Source organism: Pezoporus occidentalis, unplaced genomic scaffold, assembly GCF_034315485.1.
Source record: "Pezoporus occidentalis ecotype Australia unplaced genomic scaffold, CSIRO_AGI_Poc_V1 ctg18, whole genome shotgun sequence".
Lineage (NCBI taxonomy): Eukaryota > Metazoa > Chordata > Aves > Psittaciformes > Psittacidae > Pezoporus > Pezoporus occidentalis.
The window spans coordinates 6,981,998-7,000,356 of NW_026913640.1; the positions used below are offsets into that span (position 1 = coordinate 6,981,998).

Consider the following 18,359-nt stretch of genomic DNA (forward strand, 5'->3'; position numbering starts at 1 on the left):
CTTGCTCTTCAGCCAATATGGGCAATCAGACAAAGTCGAAAAAGGAGGTGCTGTTATCCATACTGTGTAGGTGGGGAACTAGGGCAGAGGGAGACTAGTTAAGAGTGTTTGAGTTGCCTACTCATGTGATTTTTACTCATATGCTGGCTTGGCTAAAATAACACCAACTATGAATGAGGGTCAGAAATAAGTTCAAGTCTGAAAAATAACAGGCAACACATTTCCATAGCAGGTCCTCTCTTGACTGTAAGAAGTTTGTAACTGTTTTATCACCTTTTGTAAAAGTTTGCTGCTTTACTGTAGCTTGCTTTGTTTGTTTTGGCCACAGCTGCGAGTTAATCAGGAAGAAGTGCCAGAAAATGGTAGTAGTATTCAGGATGAAGACCAAGATGCAGATAATAGCAAGCATCGCCAGAAAGCAGCTGAAAACAAGGATCAGATGAGAACCAACGTTATACAGGAAATTATGAACACAGAACGAGTCTATATCAAGCATCTCAAGGACATCTGTGAGGTACGTGCTTTTAATTAAGGGCATTCTGCCCTAGTGTGAATAAAATATTCCATATAAGTTGAGAACCAGAGTGATTTCATATATGAGAATATTCCCAGTTGCTCTTCTGAGGCTGTCAGTCAGACCTTCTTCTGCCCTCTTACAGATTTCCTCCCTGCTGACTGCCACAAGGCACCGCTTCCTTTAAAAAAACCCAAACATTCCACTTTTGGCATGGAAAAAGTGCTTTGCTTGCCTGACAACTATTTCCAGAATAATGAGAGAAGGAATTCGAGTTTATTCAGAACTTTTTGCCACTTGGTTTAGGTAGAAAACTTTCAGTAACTTTAATAAAATCAATTACAGTTCAACTTTTTGAAAGTAACTTTTTTGTTGGAGGCCCACACTTGGACAAAAAGCTACTTGATACTTTTCACTGAAGTTTGCCTCTTCTTGTGTGGACTGTGATGTGTTTGACCTGTATTTGACTTACATTTGTGGTTAGCATCTGGAAGGGTGCTAAGCAACCTACCAAAATATTCTTTGTACCCTTAGTTTGCAAAGTCGATCTGTATTTGTCATGTAGTCATCCTTTAGTCCATCACTCACTGTTAGATTCTTTCATGGACAACAAAACAGACAAGACAGCAGTGGGTTTTGGTGTTAGATCAGGCTTTTTTCATGCATTTTCAAGAAAGAAAAAAGGGAAAACAAAAAGAGAAAAATTGGTTGCTAATGGGCTAATTTTAAAACATTAAATACAGGTTTTATCATTTAGATTTGCTATTTAAATAAGCTAGTGAGCTTGACTGTGTGTCTGAAAGATCAGGGAGAAATTTTTACGTGCAGCTGTGTTGCTGCCATAGTTCTCTGACATTGTTCACTGACAGCATGAGTTGTAGGACATGACTTTTCATATTTTACTGACCTATTAATTCTTATACTGATATTATTAACTATCTTTTTCTGATACATATATTCCATACCTCCTTTTTAAAATCTGGCACGCCTCTGAGTTTAGTCCAAGAGAGAAAACACACATTTTCCTAGTAGAAAAGTGATGCTCCATGTTCAACACCTGGAGTAGAGGTGGTCTGCTTTCCTCAGAGTGAATCTGTAAGGTGATGCAAGTAGGACATAAAGCTGAAAATAAGTAAGACTAAGCCAGAAAAGCTACGACAGATGGTAATCGAAATTTGCAAACTCTGTACTACAGTGAGTCATTATGGCTGGTGCAGTCAGGGTCATTTAGCTGGAGCATACCCAGGAAAGTAAATTACATACAGTGTCTGTAGTCCACATTACAAGAGCTGCACAGGGATTAGTTTTCCTTGTTCGAGTTATCCTCCTAACAGTAGTAAATGTAGTAGCTGGCTTGCAACATAGCCACTGTACTGCTCTCAGAGCAGATGGCTGTGGGGGAGACAGGAATATTCAAAACAGTGCCAGCAGTATTCAGGGGTGTTTCCTGGTAAACCTCACCGGAGCAATTGTAAGACTTTTTACAGCTGTCTGCTCCCAAAGCGATTCTGGGGAAACCTCCCTGAAAGCTGCCAAACATAGGACCCTGTCATAACCCCCATTACACCAGTTAACCTTCATACTCATCTGCACCTTGGCGCCATAGCTGATATGAAAGTATGAGCACAGCAGCTAATCCTGGGTATTCCTGGTCTAGAGAAAGGTGTCCCTGCCCATGGCAGGGGGGTTGGAGCTATAAGATCTTTAAGGTCCCTTCCAGTGCAAACCAGTCTATGATATTCAGCCCCTGCCCTATATTCTCCTTGCCATGCTCAGCTTTGTGGAACACGTACCTAAGGATGGGCTGGCTGTGTGTGGCAGTTGCTGCTGAATATTTAAGCCCTGAGAGGCCTCTGATCTTTGTTTCTTAGTTATGCAAATGCCAATGAGATCTAATGTCCATTACTGATGGCAGAGGACTCAGTTGTGTGTCTACTTAACACTGCATACAAACCAAGTGAACTGGACCCCTGTGATGTTCTTGCAAGTAAAGGAAAAAGAACTAGAAAATAAACTGCATTTTTATGTGCAGTCTTGTCAGTACCATACAGAGTTTACCAAACAGCAGCATTCTGAATGCCTCATAGTATGTTCTTCATTTTGTTTCTTTCTCTGGCAAAACTTAGACTGTGCCCTACTTACCTAGTGGTTAAGGAACCAGTACTTTAACCCTCGTAGAAGCCATCTTTTAATGAACTATTTTAGGGTTTGTTCTCACCTGCATAGAGAAGAATTGTTATGGCACAAGAGAAATTGCTACTAAAAAGCACAGCAGCTGAAGTAGGAGCATGCATGAAGCCTTACACCGGGCTTGCCTTCAGCTTGGCAGGTGGTCATAACAAGGAGATGCAAATGGGCTTTACACACTGCAGGTTTCTGGTTCCCTGATTCATTTATGGCACTGTGGGACGGAAGTTGGACTGCAAGAGTCAATGTGTAAGCATTTCAGATGCAGATGGGAAATTGCATGTCTGTGTGTGTGTCTAGGGCTGGGAAACCACTCACCTGCATGTTGATCACAGGGGTTTTGCCAGCTCAAATGGGCTTGCTCAGGGTAGAACCTGTTTTCACATCTTCAAGCTGAAGAGTGTTTTTAATTTTATTTGCAGGGTTATATTCGTCAGTGTCGCAAACATACAGGAATGTTCACCACAGCTCAGCTAAGCACCATTTTTGGAAATATTGAAGATATTTACAAGTTCCAGAGGAAGTTTCTGAAGGATCTTGAGAAACAGTATAACAAAGAGGAACCTCATCTAAGCAAAATAGGGTCATGTTTTCTTCAACATGTATGTTGCAAAAGTCAATTTTTTAATGAAATTAGCAAAATATAAGAAAATGCTAAGTTACCATGTTAAGAAGGGATCTCAGTAACAAGTGCTTATCAAATACTAAACTATGTGTATTATTTTAGAATGTAAAATAATTTGCAATTAAAGAATTATTTAAATGTTTTAGATTTCTCCTTATCTTTAGCAAGCATGTAACTTTGTGTACAATTCTGTTTCGTTATCAAAACTGTAATGATCACAGATGAGCTGTACTATTTGCAGTGATCTTACATGGGGCATGCAAAAACTTCCTAAAGAAAATAAGGAAAGAAGGTGGTGGGGAAAGAGGCTGTGAGTTCATGATAGGCACTTGATAAGCCTACAGCTGTCTTCCCCAGAGAAATGTACTTAAAGTGGGTTTGATTGTCCTCACTCAATGGGGGCCTCTATTACTGTGTTCTGACGAAGAAGATACATAGTTTTGGCAGTTACAAAGTAGATTTCTGCCTAGTTCAAAGGTTGATCAGCCTGGAAACAATGTAAGGAATGGGTTAATTAATCAGATATAATCAATGTTACAAAAATATCCTTCCCCTTTATAGACAAATACTTTAGTTAAAGCTTTGATTTTTATTTTATTTTTTTTTATAGCAAGAAGGCTTTGCAATTTATTCGGAGTACTGTAACAATCATCCCAGTGCCTGCATTGAACTTTCCAACCTAATGAAACAGGGCAAATACCGTCACTTCTTTGAGGCTTGTCGCTTGCTTCAGCAGATGATTGACATTGCCATTGATGGTTTTCTTCTCACGCCTGTTCAGAAAATCTGCAAATACCCCCTGCAGCTTGCAGAATTGCTCAAATACACCACACAGGAGCACAGGTGAGAGAAGGAATACAAATAAATATTATAAGATTTGTATAATGGTAATAACACCTAATTACTCAAGCTTCCAGGGTGACACAACACAGAAGCTTTTGAGATCAGGGACAAAGCTCCCATTGACTGCTACACACATGAGCTCCTTACTAAAATGGGCATCTTGAGACCATCACAAATATTAACAAAAACAGTACCTGGAAATGCAGCACAGGGGACTGGCAGGATTCAGGATAGAATGAGGAATAACTGAAAGAGGGAGAAGGAAAGGAAGAAGGTGCTTAAATAGGATGCAGAGAGGGATGTGTAAATCAGAGTGGAAAAAAAAAAGCACCAATGTGTCAAAGAAATGAAGGAGAAGGAAATCCACAGAAGAAAGGAGGAGGCTGCGTAAATATTGTGGACACAAGAAAAAGTAAAGAAGGCCTTAGAAAAAAAACCCCAACGCAATCTAAGCAATCTTGGAGGTAATATTTTAGGAAATTATTAGTAATAAACATTGCCTTCATTTGCAATAACATCCAGATATTAGAGTTCCAGCTGGGGTAGATAAGAATTGCAGATTATTACCCTCTCTAGTATATCCCTGGCCTGATTAAATATTTGACTAAATTAAGATTTTATCTTTAAATGTCTGCCTTTTTACCTTGTACTCTGCAAGAAAATTATTCCATTGTGACCCTTGTGCTCACAGTCCAAGTGCAGCCTAAGGCAATGCTTCCTTGGCCAAAGTCTGCACTTCTTTAACCTTGAGAAAACTCCCCTTGGAGACCAGGTTGGTTGTTTTTTTTTTTTGTCAGGGGCAAAATGTGAAGTATTGTATTGAAAAATGTATTGAAAAATGTGAAGTATTGCATTGAAGGGGATGTTCAGGTGTGAAATGTCCCCATTCAATTCAGTGGCTACCTGGGAAGTCCTGCAATAACAGTTACTAACATGGGTATTTCTTTCACTGCTACTAATCTAGAAAGATTATTCTCTGAGCTATTAAACCTGCAGATGAAGTGACAGCAAGGTCTTCCTACCTTCCACCTATAGCACCTGTTTTCCTCATCTGTGTCACAGCATCCAGAGATGCCTGCAAGCACAGACAGGCACCTGGTATACAGAGATGCTCACAAACAGGCAGACCTACACCCACATGGAGCCTTGGTAAAGCTTCAGCCAACTGAGTTTTTTTGGTAGCTTTTTGGTTTGTTTTCATAAAAAGTTGGAAGATCCAGTGTGCACAGCCTGCCATGAAGGCCACGGGTTATGCACCTAGTGTGGAATAATGTACTTGCCAACAGGGTAAGAAGGAACTGAGATAAGGAAGGGCAAGAGTAGCAGCGTGGATATCATGCAGTCACCCTGTGGGCCACCTCCGTGATGTTAGTAGGATCCTGTTATTGTTAATCTCACTTTTTGTATACAGTGGGGCAGAAAAGAGTTTGTATGGGTATAAATAGAGAGAGAGAGTAATGCACAGATGTAAGAGAATCTCATCCATCAGCAGGAGCTGACGGAAATAGGAACTGAGACAGAAACAGATAAAAAGGACAGTGAGGCCAGCCTCTTTGCATGATTATTTCTGGCTCATGCTGTTTTCTGCTTCTGGCTTCCTTTTCTGCAAGAGGCATTCTGATAAAGAAGGGAAGGCAGCTGCTGTTCTGGGACTCTAAGGCGAGGTATATGTCTCTTTCCTTCTCTCACCTCAGAGACTTCATTTGAGGAAGGTAAAGGAGTGATGGAAACTATTCACGGGGGAACGAAAACCTGGGGAGATTCATAAGCATGAGGGGAGCAGAGCAATGGAAAGACAGGAGGCTTGCATTTGAGCTGGAACAGGAAGGGGAAGGTGGCTGTCTTGGCTCTCATGTGCTTGTTCCATGAAAACAGGTCATTTTGTGAGCATTGTCTTCTTTAATTCCTCTCTTTGGTGCCCATGTCCTTGGGTCCCTCACTCACCCCATTTGAGGTCGCTTTCACTATTTTTTTGCTCATATAGAATTCTTTATTTGCATTCATTGATCCAGTGGGAACAAGAAGGAGAAAATACTGTTGTTAAACACAATTAAAGGAATGCCCTTCCCAATAAAATCCCACTAAAACTGTGCTTTAAAAAAAGTTTCCTTTGGTGAAATGTGGATATCACTGAGATCAGCGGGAGTTCTATCACTGTTTTCAGTAGAGACAGTATTGCAATCATTAACCTACCTCCTCTGCTTCCTTCCACAAGTTTAATAATTTGCTTAGCAATACAGCAGCACTGAATTGTACATACTGCCCTGTGAAGTTCAGGGTAGCTGAAAATCAGGTTTCTCTTATTTAAGTACTCTGAGTTAGAGGTATACATGGGCAATGTGGGCTAATAACTCAAGCACCATATCGCATTTTGTGATCGCATCATATACATTGCCTAAGTGATCTTTGAAACGTGCTTACATTTTACAGTGATTATAACAACATAAAAGCTGCATATGAGGCTATGAAGAATGTAGCGTGCCTGATCAATGAGCGAAAACGCAGACTAGAAAGCATAGACAAGATTGCATGTTGGCAGGTCTCTATCGTAGGCTGGGAGGTAAGTGTCAGCCTGTCCCTTTCCTGAGCAAAGGTACTGTGTACAGTACTTCATGTCCTCTGCAGGATATGTTTTTCTGCATACTGGGTTGTTTATGGTCACTGCTCAGTTGAAAGTCCAGTTGCTTCAGTTGCACTGGTTCTGTTACTGATTACCTGTTTTTAAATCAGGAAGATCAGCTTGTATTAACATGGACACTTGTCTTTGAGATGACACTGGACTGAGATGTCAAAAAAGATTTTTTAGACGTGCTAGACCTATTGAATCTGCTTCGGATTTTTGGTGGTTCTGTCAGAACTTGAACCTGCTTCACTGACTGCCATGAGTTTCCTCCTGATTGATGCAGAAATACAGTAGAGCAGAACCACATTCGTTGAGTTTGTCTCTGTGAGATTAACTACATTCTGTGACATTTTCAAATCTACTAATAAAAATGCAAGAAAAAATTAATGAACTTCAGACCTGATTATAAGATAAGAACGGTTAGGCACACAGTAAGATCTTAATGTACTATTTACCTCATGCATATATATCTTCTCAGGGACCAGATGTGTTAGCCAGAAGCTCAGAACTGATCCACTCAGGGGAACTGACCAAAGTATCAAAGCAAGGCAAAAGCCAGCAGAGGACTTTCTTCCTTTTTGATCATCAGCTTGTGTTCTGTAAGAAGGACTTACTGAGAAGGGACATCTTGTATTATAAGGATCGTATTGACATGGACGAGATGGAAATTGTGGACACTGAAGATGGCAGAGACAAAGACTTTAACGTTAATGTCAAGAATGCTTTTAAAATAATAAACAGAGCAACAGAAGAAATTCATTTGTTCTGTGCAAAAAAACAGGAGGATAAAAAGAAATGGATGGAGGCCTGCAAGAATGAAAGGAGAAGGGTTCAGGAAGACAAGGAAATGGGTGAGTGTAAGGATTTCCTCTCTAAAAGGTGGTAAAAACAAAGGGGGATGTTCTTGCTTTTACACTTTATGCATTGTGCAGATGTGCACTCTGCCTTCTGGAACTGGTGTCTCTTTCTTAACCAACATGACCTTTAGTGTAAGTGAAGCCTCTTCATGTGTGTTTCACCTGCCATTGTGGGCCAGAGACCCAGGGCAGTTAGTTATGACATCCATATCACAGCATAACCCATGTCATACTGATGCATTAGGGAGCAGAATGAGATATGAGATACAAGATGCAATTCACCAAGACCAATCAATAGTAAAAATCCATCCAAAATCCTAGCACTCTTGTATGCCTCATTAGCCCAAAACATCTGTTCATAAAGGACACTTTGTTATAAAGCTACGCAGCAATAATTGTAGATTTATACTGTCCATGTTACAAAATCGCACCTCCTGTATCCAGGAGACCTGTACAGTTACATGGTATCATTAGTTACAAACCCAACAATAGCACCACTGGGCAGTTTATAGAGAAATGAAGCCTATCCTTCAGTGAGCAGGAATAAAGGTAGAAATTCCTAGGATCAGCTCTAGACTGCGCCAGTGGGACGCTCTAAAGACAGTGTCTTCCATGTGAATATATATTTAGTACTGGATTTTTTTGGTGGTCTTTTTTTTTTGGGGGGGGGGGGAGGCCAGAGGGGACTGATGATGGAGTGTGTGTCTCATTTTTCATGCTTCCTTTAAGATCAGTGACACTAGCTCCAGCAAAATTTCACTGGCAAAACACACACAAAGAAGAAAGCAATGCTAATAAGAAAACTAATTTTCTCTCTAATATTTCTAAAGAAGTAAGAAAAATGTTAGTGCATCTGTGTGTTGACTGCAGGAGAACTTACCCTTTTTATAACACTCTTCAGGCTTAGGCTGTAGATGACAGCAGATTAAAACTGGAAATGCAGTGTAGTGGATGATGTAACTCAAAAATTATTAAAATGTAAACAAGATGCCAAATCTCATATTCCATGTTCACTTAAAACAACTGGTCAGAAGAACAGAAAGACAAGAATAACCCTTGGATTACAAATTTAACCTTTTCATCTTAGTGGCTTTCTCATGTTTGGTACTGTTTTAAATGTAATAAAATAAGGCCTCCTCCATGTGTTGTAGGCAGCCTGTAAGCTGAAAAAAATACTTTCAACTTTACCAATTCATACTCTAAAATCAGTTTTAACTCTTCTCCATGGCACCAACTGTTGCAATTAACCCAAAATGTCTCCAGACTAGTCCAAAATGAAGCAGCCACAGCTAAACTTTCATGAAACTTTTCCAAACCCAACTCTTCTATGCTGAACATCATGATGTGATATTATGACCCTGTTGGGCACAGCACTGATGGCTTTTCACAAGTTGCTCTATGTGGAGTTTGTTCCGTCACCTTTTGCTCATGGGGATGGCTGGTGGCTGCCTTTCCTAATTCACCTAAACAGAACTGTAAACCAAAGTGGATATTGCAAAAGGGTGAAGGTGATCAGCAGGTAATAAAGCAGTGCAGATACTCTGATGATGAGCATCCCAACAATCCCTCTGACAACAAAGTTACTGAAAGCCTCCATTCCAGAATATGAGAACAGTATTACAGTCATGTGGAAGGACAATATGGAATAAATCACAGCTCCTGCACTTCTGTGAGCAGGACCGAGCGAAAGAAGATAAAATGTGAGCATTTTCCATTCCCATCCTTTCTGAGGAGCATTCCTGAACTCTTCAAGTCTGTATCTACACCTCCTCCTGCAGTGGGTGCTTTATGGAGCACCAGAAGAGTGTGTTGAGTGGGCTAAATGCTGTATGTCAGGATGCTTCTGAGGCTCACACTAGTGCTTGCCTTGGGCAGCAGCAGGTCTGTCTTTTGCAGGCAGTGGGGTGTTACCACTCCTTCTAAGTGATGCTGCTGCAGAAATCCCTAAGCATGAGGAAACTGAAAAGCAGTAGCAGCTGTAGCCCTAAATGTCGTTATTTATTCCAGTGGGACCTCATGAAAACCAACATAGAATCATAGGATAGTTAGTGCTGGAAAGGACCTTAAGATCATCTAGTTCCCACACCCCTGCCATGGATAGGGGCACCACACACTAAGCCATGTTGCCCAAGTCTCTCTCCAACCTGGCCTTGAACACTGCCAGGGATGGAGCATTCACAACTTCCCTGGGCAACCCATTCCAGTGCCTCACCACCCTTACAGTAAATAACTTCTCCCTTACATCTAACCTGAACTTCCCCTGTTTAACATATGATATTCAAAAGGGTACTCATTCAACAGTGGTGGCAGCGTCATTTAACAATGAGATTTGTAATAATGGCACTAACCCTTATTTAGGGCTGGGTCACAGATTCCCATGGTGCTGAGTATGAGGATTGCAAGGGAGGGTCCTTTGTGCTTGCTGCTCCTCTGGCACTGTGCAATAGAAGAAAATTCAGTATAAAGAGAAACTGTATTTTTTATAACGGCACATAGGCACGTGCAGTCTTTTTTGCCCATGTAACATCCAGCCTTCTGGAAATTTTTTCAAATGTTGCAACTCATTCTTCTGATGAACCTGTTTTGGGACATGTATCACGCACCAGAGGAAAGACAGCTGAGTTGCAATAGCTGATGTCCATCTGGTCTTGTGAGTCACAGTGGCTTGTTGTCTTCATTACTTAGAAGACTGCTTCTTTTCTAAAATTTCTTCTTTTTCTTTCTTCTGCATAATTGAACATTTCCTTTAGCCAAAACCAGTGGAAAGGCGCCAGTATTCTCAACCTCAGGTTTAAATTTATCTTGTTGATTTTGTAAGCTATCTTGTTGGTCTTCATACAAAGCCTCTGATCTAACCACTCAGAGAACAAACACATGCTCCTCCAATTCAGAGCTGCAAATGGCATTTTACTTCTATTTCCAAAGACACTTTGGTGCTAGTCACTGTCTCCCAAACCATACCTAGCTTTTCTTAGCTTTTATGAATATATGGGAAGAGAAGGCCACAGCCAGAAAATTCTTCTCCAAACCACTAATAGTAACCCTAAGAAAGTGGTCTGACCTCTTTTGATGGAATTGCTTTTTTTTTTTTAATGTTTCCATGTTTCTATAAAGGGATAGATACCCTCCAGAATAAAATAAACTTCTGTTATCCCAAAATTATACCTCAATGCTGTTCTATTGTTAGTTAATAGGCTGATTTGTAATAACTTATTCATAAGTTGAAGCTTGAAAAAGTAGAGGAATTTTAAAAGTGTAGGGAAGTATGGGAAGATGCAAAATAGAACCAAACCAGATGCTTCTGACTTTGAATCACAACTGCTGTGCTCTTTATGTGCATATGAATGAAATGAAATGAAATGAATGACAGTGTGTGCACCCTGTTGTCTCCTTGTGCAAATGTAACATATCCGTGTATCTCAGCTCTCTTGGACACAGGGAAACTGGACTGCCTGTACATGGGCTCAGATGACACCAGTCACTGGTGTCACTTTTCATAGCGGATGTCTGACATCCCTGTACTCAGCACAGATTAGTCATACACCTATCACATGATAGTAAATAGCATAGGGTTGGCCACATACTATAGCATCATGTAAGATATACAAGTATGCAAACAAGCACATGAGAAACCAGAGTGAGACATCCAGTTCCAACCTGATGCAGCCACAACCACATCACAACCTGCTTTGGTGTCTTTAAGATTATGTGATGCTGTCTCCTCTGGGTGGAGGCAAAGATACCCACATTTGTACTACTATAATACCAGTGACTTTGATTTGTTACCCCAAGTTAGCTTGGAATGAGTGAAAAAAGAAACGGATTCTGCATTTGTGATCTACTACTTGGTGCCTTGTAGAAATGTTAAATTACACTTTTATTTTTAAATCTCTTGTTATCTGGACTTGGCTATAGAAAGAACTTTTTAATGTGGTGAGTTCCCTACTGATTGCCATTTGCAGGAACTAGAAAGCAGCTTTTCCCAGTAATTAGCAGGCACATGAATGTTCTTATTCTTATCCCAGTGAAAAAATCTATATGATGAAGTAAAATGTACTTCTAAAAATTTCATGTATATTACTATTAAGATTTAGTAAAAATTATTTGAAATATAGTTTACTTATTTGTTTTAATGTAGTCAAATATTAGATACAGCATTTTTATACCAGTGCCTTAATTTACATTCTGACATAGGAATGGAAATCTCAGAAAACCAGAAGGTACAAGCCATGCAGAATGCCCGTAAGTCAAGACATGGAAAGATTAAAGGTGGGTGTTCAGAGCTGCTTTACATATTTACTCAGTATTCTTTCTTCATGTTAGGAAATGGCTCAGTCTGGCTAAGGTAGGGTTCCTCAATCTTTTAAAAATGTTCATGGTTTATATGGAATTACATTGTTATTAAATAATTTCCATTAAGCTGTATTTTAATATCAAATTCCAATGCCTGTGTAAACTGTTTCTTAAGTATTCCTCAGACAGGCAAGTCAGTATTCTCTTTGCTAGAGAAGAACTCAAGATGTAAGGCAAGCAGTTATTGAAGCATGTAAGAAAGCAGATGCAGAAATTGAATAAGAAATGGGGATTACTTATGCCTTCCTTTGCTTTTACTCAAACAGCTTGTTCTTCTTTGGCAATTCTGTGCTTTGTTAGAAATTCCTTCTGCAAGCCACACATTGCTATATTTGTGATAACACACTAGAAAAGATTTCCTTCTCTCCTAGGTTAGGATGGACTAGAAATGTGTTACTTTGGAAACAGCTTTTTTATTTCTTTTCTCTCTCACAAAGAAGTATGTTGTGATTTTGTCCTTTTCCATCTTAAAGCAAATTTGGGTAAATCTCTAGTGTGTTGAGAAAATAAATTGAGAAATTTGGACCAAATTAAGCCTGAATTTAGGAGTGATGGAGTTGATGTTAAGTGGTCCTCTGCTCCCTGGCAATAATATTATTAAAGCATTTTCTCTTTATCAATCACTAGATACCTATCAAACCTGACTATATTTTCAGGGAGTGGCTGAAAATTGTGATCAGGAGATTCTGTTCAGAATGCACAAAGGTCAAAGTCTGCGAATATTGCCAGGAAAAACATTTTCAGAATGGAATAAATAACAATTTTTTGGTAGCAATATTTTACCCACCCTTATTCTGATAGTTGACTGAAATGCAAGTATCTACTGTGTTAAGTTATTCTTTGAAAAAACAGAATTTACTTGTATAAACAATACAGCCAGGCTACATTAAACTGCAGCTTATATTTGGTAGTTCTGTAATGTTATTTTTAGTGGTGTTATTCTCTTCTTTAGCCAATCAATGCAGCAGTTAAAAAGTCTAACATCAGAAAATGTTAACCATTACTAGTGCTTCCATTCAGGATCATGGCAAAATTTATACCGCCTTTATTGACCACTGAGTTTGCCCCATGGTCCTGTGCAACTTTCCCAGTATTGAAAGCTCTGCTAACTGTCTCATGCTTTCTGAAACTGCTCCTTTTGCAGGTGTAAGCTATAACGGCTGTCCTGTGCCTCCCCCACACCAAAGCCTGCATCCTATTCATCAGCGCCACATCACTGTGCCTACTAGCATCCCACAGCAGCAGGTTTTTGCCCTGGCAGAACCCAAGCGGAAGCCATCCCTCTTCTGGCATACCTTCAACAAACTCACCCCCTTTAAAAAGTGAGAGACCAAGGACCTGGGAAGGACATCATCATGGTGGGAGACTTGCTCCAGAGAAGGACCTTGGGGACATAGTGGAGCTTATTTGAGCTCAGTGAATCTCCAGTTACAGAGGCAAAACCTTGACCTCCCTTGAGCCAGAAATCCAACCTTTGGCTAGAAGAAGAATGAAGTTTCTTAAGACAGCTCTGAAGTCAATGTTGCCAAGTGCCAGCATTGCTGATGAAGAGCAGTCTCCTTTCTGACAGAGACAACTTGCTGTCACTCTGAAGCAGCAGTATTTGATCATTGTTTCTTAGTTATGTTGAAGTAGCGATGGAATCATTCAGGTCTTTGTAACATTTCATTTTTCTTAACCTTGTATTGATGGCCAAATTTAGGATAGGGAGGAATTTTTCCTTAGTGGTGTATAAGCAAGGAATCTTAGGAGAGTTTTCTCCTTCCTTTTGGAGCACTGAGGTGAGACCACCTATTAAAATCAGGTGGAGACATCCCATGCCATTAGCCAACCATTGCAGAATTCAGTGCACCCTAATCCTTGCTGTATTTTTCTATTAAATTGCCAGATGGCAGGAGAACATTCCACAAGGCCTTACCATATTCCAGATTGGAACAGGGAAATTTTATTCTGTCATATAGAAACATGAACAGAGTGTGAAATCGGCTATAAAGATATGTGTGCATTTATTGCACAGAAGTGGAAACAAGAGGATCCCAGGGCATCTCAGAATGATTAATTTCAGTCACAGCAATATACTACATGCATGTAAGCTTTTCAGAATGGAGCTTTTATATCACTTTTTGCGCACTTCTTTGCCTGGGAGATTCTTCTTTATATTTCCAACATGCTTATTTCTCCGTGTAAAAAGTATTTTTTTGTTTTCTAACAAAGATAATGTGAATGTACAAAGTCAAGAGTTGAGACAGTATGTGCTGACTGCTGGCTATGTTACATAGTTCTCACACTTATATTCGTATAGCTTGACTTAGAAAGTGAATAAGTAGTAATGTAAATATATTGAAGCGGTCTGGATTCATGCTCTTTATACACAGTCAGTTGACAATGGGTTTCGACCAATTCTCTTCACAAAGAAAGAGAAATCCTTACTGGAGGAGACAGAGAAACTCTGTGGACCAGAGGCAGATTTTTGTCTCAAAGTCTCTATTGGAAGGGGAGAACCTGACTAAGATTGATTAAGGTCAGCTCTGGCCAGCATCTGCAATACATGATTTGCATTGCTATGATTTGCCTATGATACGAAGTTGATTTGGGAGAATAACGTCTAAAAAGCCACCAGGAAGAAACAGGATCTTGGTATTTTGCAGCACTGATCATTTCTGCTTTGGTAGCTGTCATTAAGAATGACAAGACTGCTGGTGACATGGAAGGAAAGTAAGACTTTGTATGTTTCAGAACTGATTTGCTATGAATGTCTTTACAATGCTTTATCCTATGCTGCTGATTAAGGGCATTATATGATGATAAGGATAGATCCAAGGGTATTCTTTGACAATGGACACAATCAGCTTTGTCATGAATCTGTAATATATGAAGAACAAACAAGGGGCTAGAGGCCAGGCATCTTAACAGCAATGTAAAAAGGCCTTATTTTAATCATGTATTTGTTCCTACTACTATTGTTACCTCTATTCCTTTTTTTATTGTCAGTGTTGTGAAGCTCACTGGTCATTAGATTTTGTGATTTAATAACTTTATGGCAACTTCTGCAAAGCCCAGGTTTGTGGTTTTGTTTTTAAAATAAGTCTTTTGACAACTGTACATTTCAAATGCCTTGTGTACATAGGTCAGCAATAATGCAAAGTCTGGATTCTCAGACGGATTGTTCACTGCATAATGAACTTCCTTGCTTGTGCTTTCCCATAGTGATGCAAGATGACCTGAAACAGTTAAGAACAAGCTATTTCTGTTCAGATTTTTGTTTTTTTTGTTTTTTTTGTTTTTTTTTAAGATAATTCTAAATGCTCATTTAAACATACAGAGCAGATTTCCAAATGCAGGCATGGATGCATGCCCTTTCCCTTAAATGAGTAACCCTTTTGTGTTTCTTGCATAGCCATTTTTGTGGCTGTATACCACATTCAGGCCTGCAAACCAAAGCGATGCATGTACTGTGGAAGTGGAGATTATGTTTTTCATAATCACATTTCAAAAGACTTTTTCTAGATGCAAAAAAGAAGTGTCTGAAGTTGGATTGCAGTGCTCACCCAGAAACTTTCCCAGCCAGACAAGAAGATGTTAGGAGATCCACACTTACTTACATATGTGTCCTTGCTAAAACCTACTTCCTTCCATGCTTTGTGTCTGCCAAGCGCTGGAGAAAAAAGGAGGTATTTGGATGTATCTTCTGACACGTCAGTGCCCATTGAGGGTCTTCCCACATACTAGTGCTGGTGCCTTAGCCCTAAAAATGAACAGAAATGTTTGCATATGGTTTTGGATGCAGCAGTTTTTTTCTCATGAATCAAATGTCAGAAATACAAAAAGCAAATGTTTCATGGTGCAGATTACTCAGGAAAGTTTTACATATAGTGCCCTACGTAAAGGCATGGTGGTTTTATAATACTCTGTATCTGTTTTTGCAATCTGACCTTGCAACAGATTAAGATAAAATATAACAAGACAGACCAAAATCAGACCACACCATAATCTTTTAAACAAATTATAGTTAAAGGAAAACACACAATTACATTATCCAACAGTTAAGACAAATATTTACTTGGGGATCAGCCTGACTTTAGAGTCTGTGGGAAAAAGAGCTGCAACTACTAAAATGTAAAAGTTCGTATTCTAGCAGCTCTTGTCTTGATTCTCCTTCTAATGACAAAACTTATATATGATCAGAAAGGTATGACAGCAGCTTCTGCTCTTTTGCTCTTTCTTTGCAGGCTTTAAGTTACCATGAAAAGTTCTAGGGCAACTACTAAGCATATTTGTGCCTCATTTAGATAAAGCACGGCCAGAGCCTTCCTGACGGCCTGCTGAGCAGATAACCTCAGACTTTGTGCATAAGATGCAGTGAAATGTAATTGTCCTCAAATGTGTTCCCACTGAGTTAGGAAAATGCCAAACCATAATTGCACCTAACTCAAAGCATTTGATGTATAAAATAATAAGATTGTTTTACAAGTGGCTCTTGCCATGCTAAATTGCATATTGAGTTTTAGTGGTCAGTGTAATAATGGAGTTCAAAGACAAACTACTCAAATGTTCCACAGTTTAGTTGTCTTTTGAAAATAATTATAACAGAGTTTTGGAGCCAAAGGTCCTCGTCCATAGCTAACACAGTACCTTTCTTTGACTGCCTTTCTGCTTTCTTTTCTATACTTGTGGCATTTGTATGTAGGAGATGCCTTCTGAACGATCTCTAATTTAAAACTGTTTGTTGTAAATATTAGGGATGACATTCGTATATATTTTTTTTTTTACAAGTGTTTTGTAACATTTTATCTTGCATACGTTGCTTTGTGCATCTTACCATCTGTGTGCTGTTACGCATGTTGTAAGTGAATTGTCCTGGCTACAGAGCAGATGAATTGGCTGTTGACAGCTGAAGTACAATGTGTAGGACTCCAGTAGTTTGATGTACATTTGTTCAGAAATAATTGCATTACAAGGTTTATTTACTCTTGGAACATTGTTTGTCAAATGAATCTATTTTCTGGAAATAAGTACAAACTTACATTCCCATTATTTTTCTCTTATTGTACATGTTTGAATTAAATAATGTACAAGGCTGAAATTCCTCAGCTGTGTCTTATAAAACTTTATTGTCCAGTTTTAAAATGTTTGTGGAGTTTTTCTATTGTCTGCAAAATATTCCCTGTGATGCAAAAATGTATCAAATGTTGTATTTATTATTTTAAAGCAAAAAAACAGTTACTTAGTTTTCCAGTAACAGCTACAGTACTTTCCAGCACAAGTTCATTTTAACAACTCCTAAACCTGATTCTGGGGTTGCATCATTGCTCAGACAAAAGCCATCCTTGCTATTGCCCAGCCGTGTGCCTCCAAGATCACTCTGCTTTACCTTGCCCTGCCAGACAGCTCCCACAGCACCCCTTGAAAGAAAATGCAAATGCAGCTTCTGTATTAATAAAGCTCCTGCTAATGGAGCATGGTGACAAGTACTGTAGTCCAGGTGGGGAAGGACAAATGCTCATTTTCTTCGGAACAAAAGCAAAACCTTTTGAAAGGGTTCACCCAAGAGATACGTTCTGTAAATGTGTGTGAAGAGGCTTACCTGCCTGCTTGTTAGAGCAATGGGCAACACTGCTGGAGATTCAGCTTACTGCTCTGATTCAGGGAAGTTATTCCTTTCTCACTATTCTGACAGAGCAGGAGACTACATCTGAAAGGCACGTGTGTGTCCTTCCTGCTCAAAGCTGCGTCAAAAACTGTTTCATGGAGACACATGAGCTTTAACACACTTTGCTGAAATCTTCTCATCAAAAATGCTTTGGTGAGATCAAATGCTGGTAAGAATAGCTGGGTTTGCAGATCTTTCCCCCTCCTTCCACTGTCCAAGCTCTTATCTCTGTTTCTTGGTTTGCCTCAAAGCTGAGAGTTTCCCAGGCCTCCCATGTGTGCTGAGTGCTCCCAGATCAAAGTGAAAGGCACGGTCAAGCACTTAGTGAGGTAGATTGGATGACTGAAAAATATACCTTGAGCAAACACTGGAGCAGGACATTGTGCTCAACAGGCTTTCTAAGGAGCCTGCAATTCTTCTGGCCATGGTGAGCTCATTCGTGCATTTTACTTTATGCTTTTGCAGTCAGGCTGAATCCTGAAAATTGCACATCACGTAAGGGAAGCATGCAAACATTTAGTGTGTTTCTGAATGTTTTTCAAAATTCACTTATTCTAATTAGCTAGAGAACATGTAATCGTGAGAATATGTCAAAACTGTATGAACTGTCAATATATGGGGGATTTTTAATCTTAGGTCTGTGTTAGGTTCAGTTCACTGCAGTCAGAACTGACTTCTGGTTTCCAGGTGAGTACTGAGGGCTGAAG

At 39.5% G+C, this 18,359-nt stretch overlaps 1 protein-coding gene across 8 annotated transcripts in view; it reads left to right on the forward strand.

The window, feature by feature from the left end:
- SPATA13 (spermatogenesis associated 13) overlaps positions 1-17,129 on the forward strand; it is a 149,718-nt gene extending 132,589 nt beyond the window's left edge. For all 8 annotated transcript variants that reach the window (XM_062615180.1, XM_062615174.1, XM_062615177.1 and 5 more), the window contains 7 exons: positions 329-514; positions 3,124-3,303; positions 3,937-4,169; positions 6,600-6,729; positions 7,271-7,643; positions 11,844-11,918; positions 13,147-17,129. In XM_062615180.1, coding sequence (XP_062471164.1) covers positions 329-514; positions 3,124-3,303; positions 3,937-4,169; positions 6,600-6,729; positions 7,271-7,643; positions 11,844-11,918; positions 13,147-13,328 — 1,359 coding nt within the window. In that variant the 3' untranslated portion in view covers positions 13,329-17,129. The remainder of the gene's footprint in view (positions 1-328; positions 515-3,123; positions 3,304-3,936; positions 4,170-6,599; positions 6,730-7,270; positions 7,644-11,843; positions 11,919-13,146) is intronic.
- Positions 17,130-18,359: the final 1,230 nt, after the last annotated feature.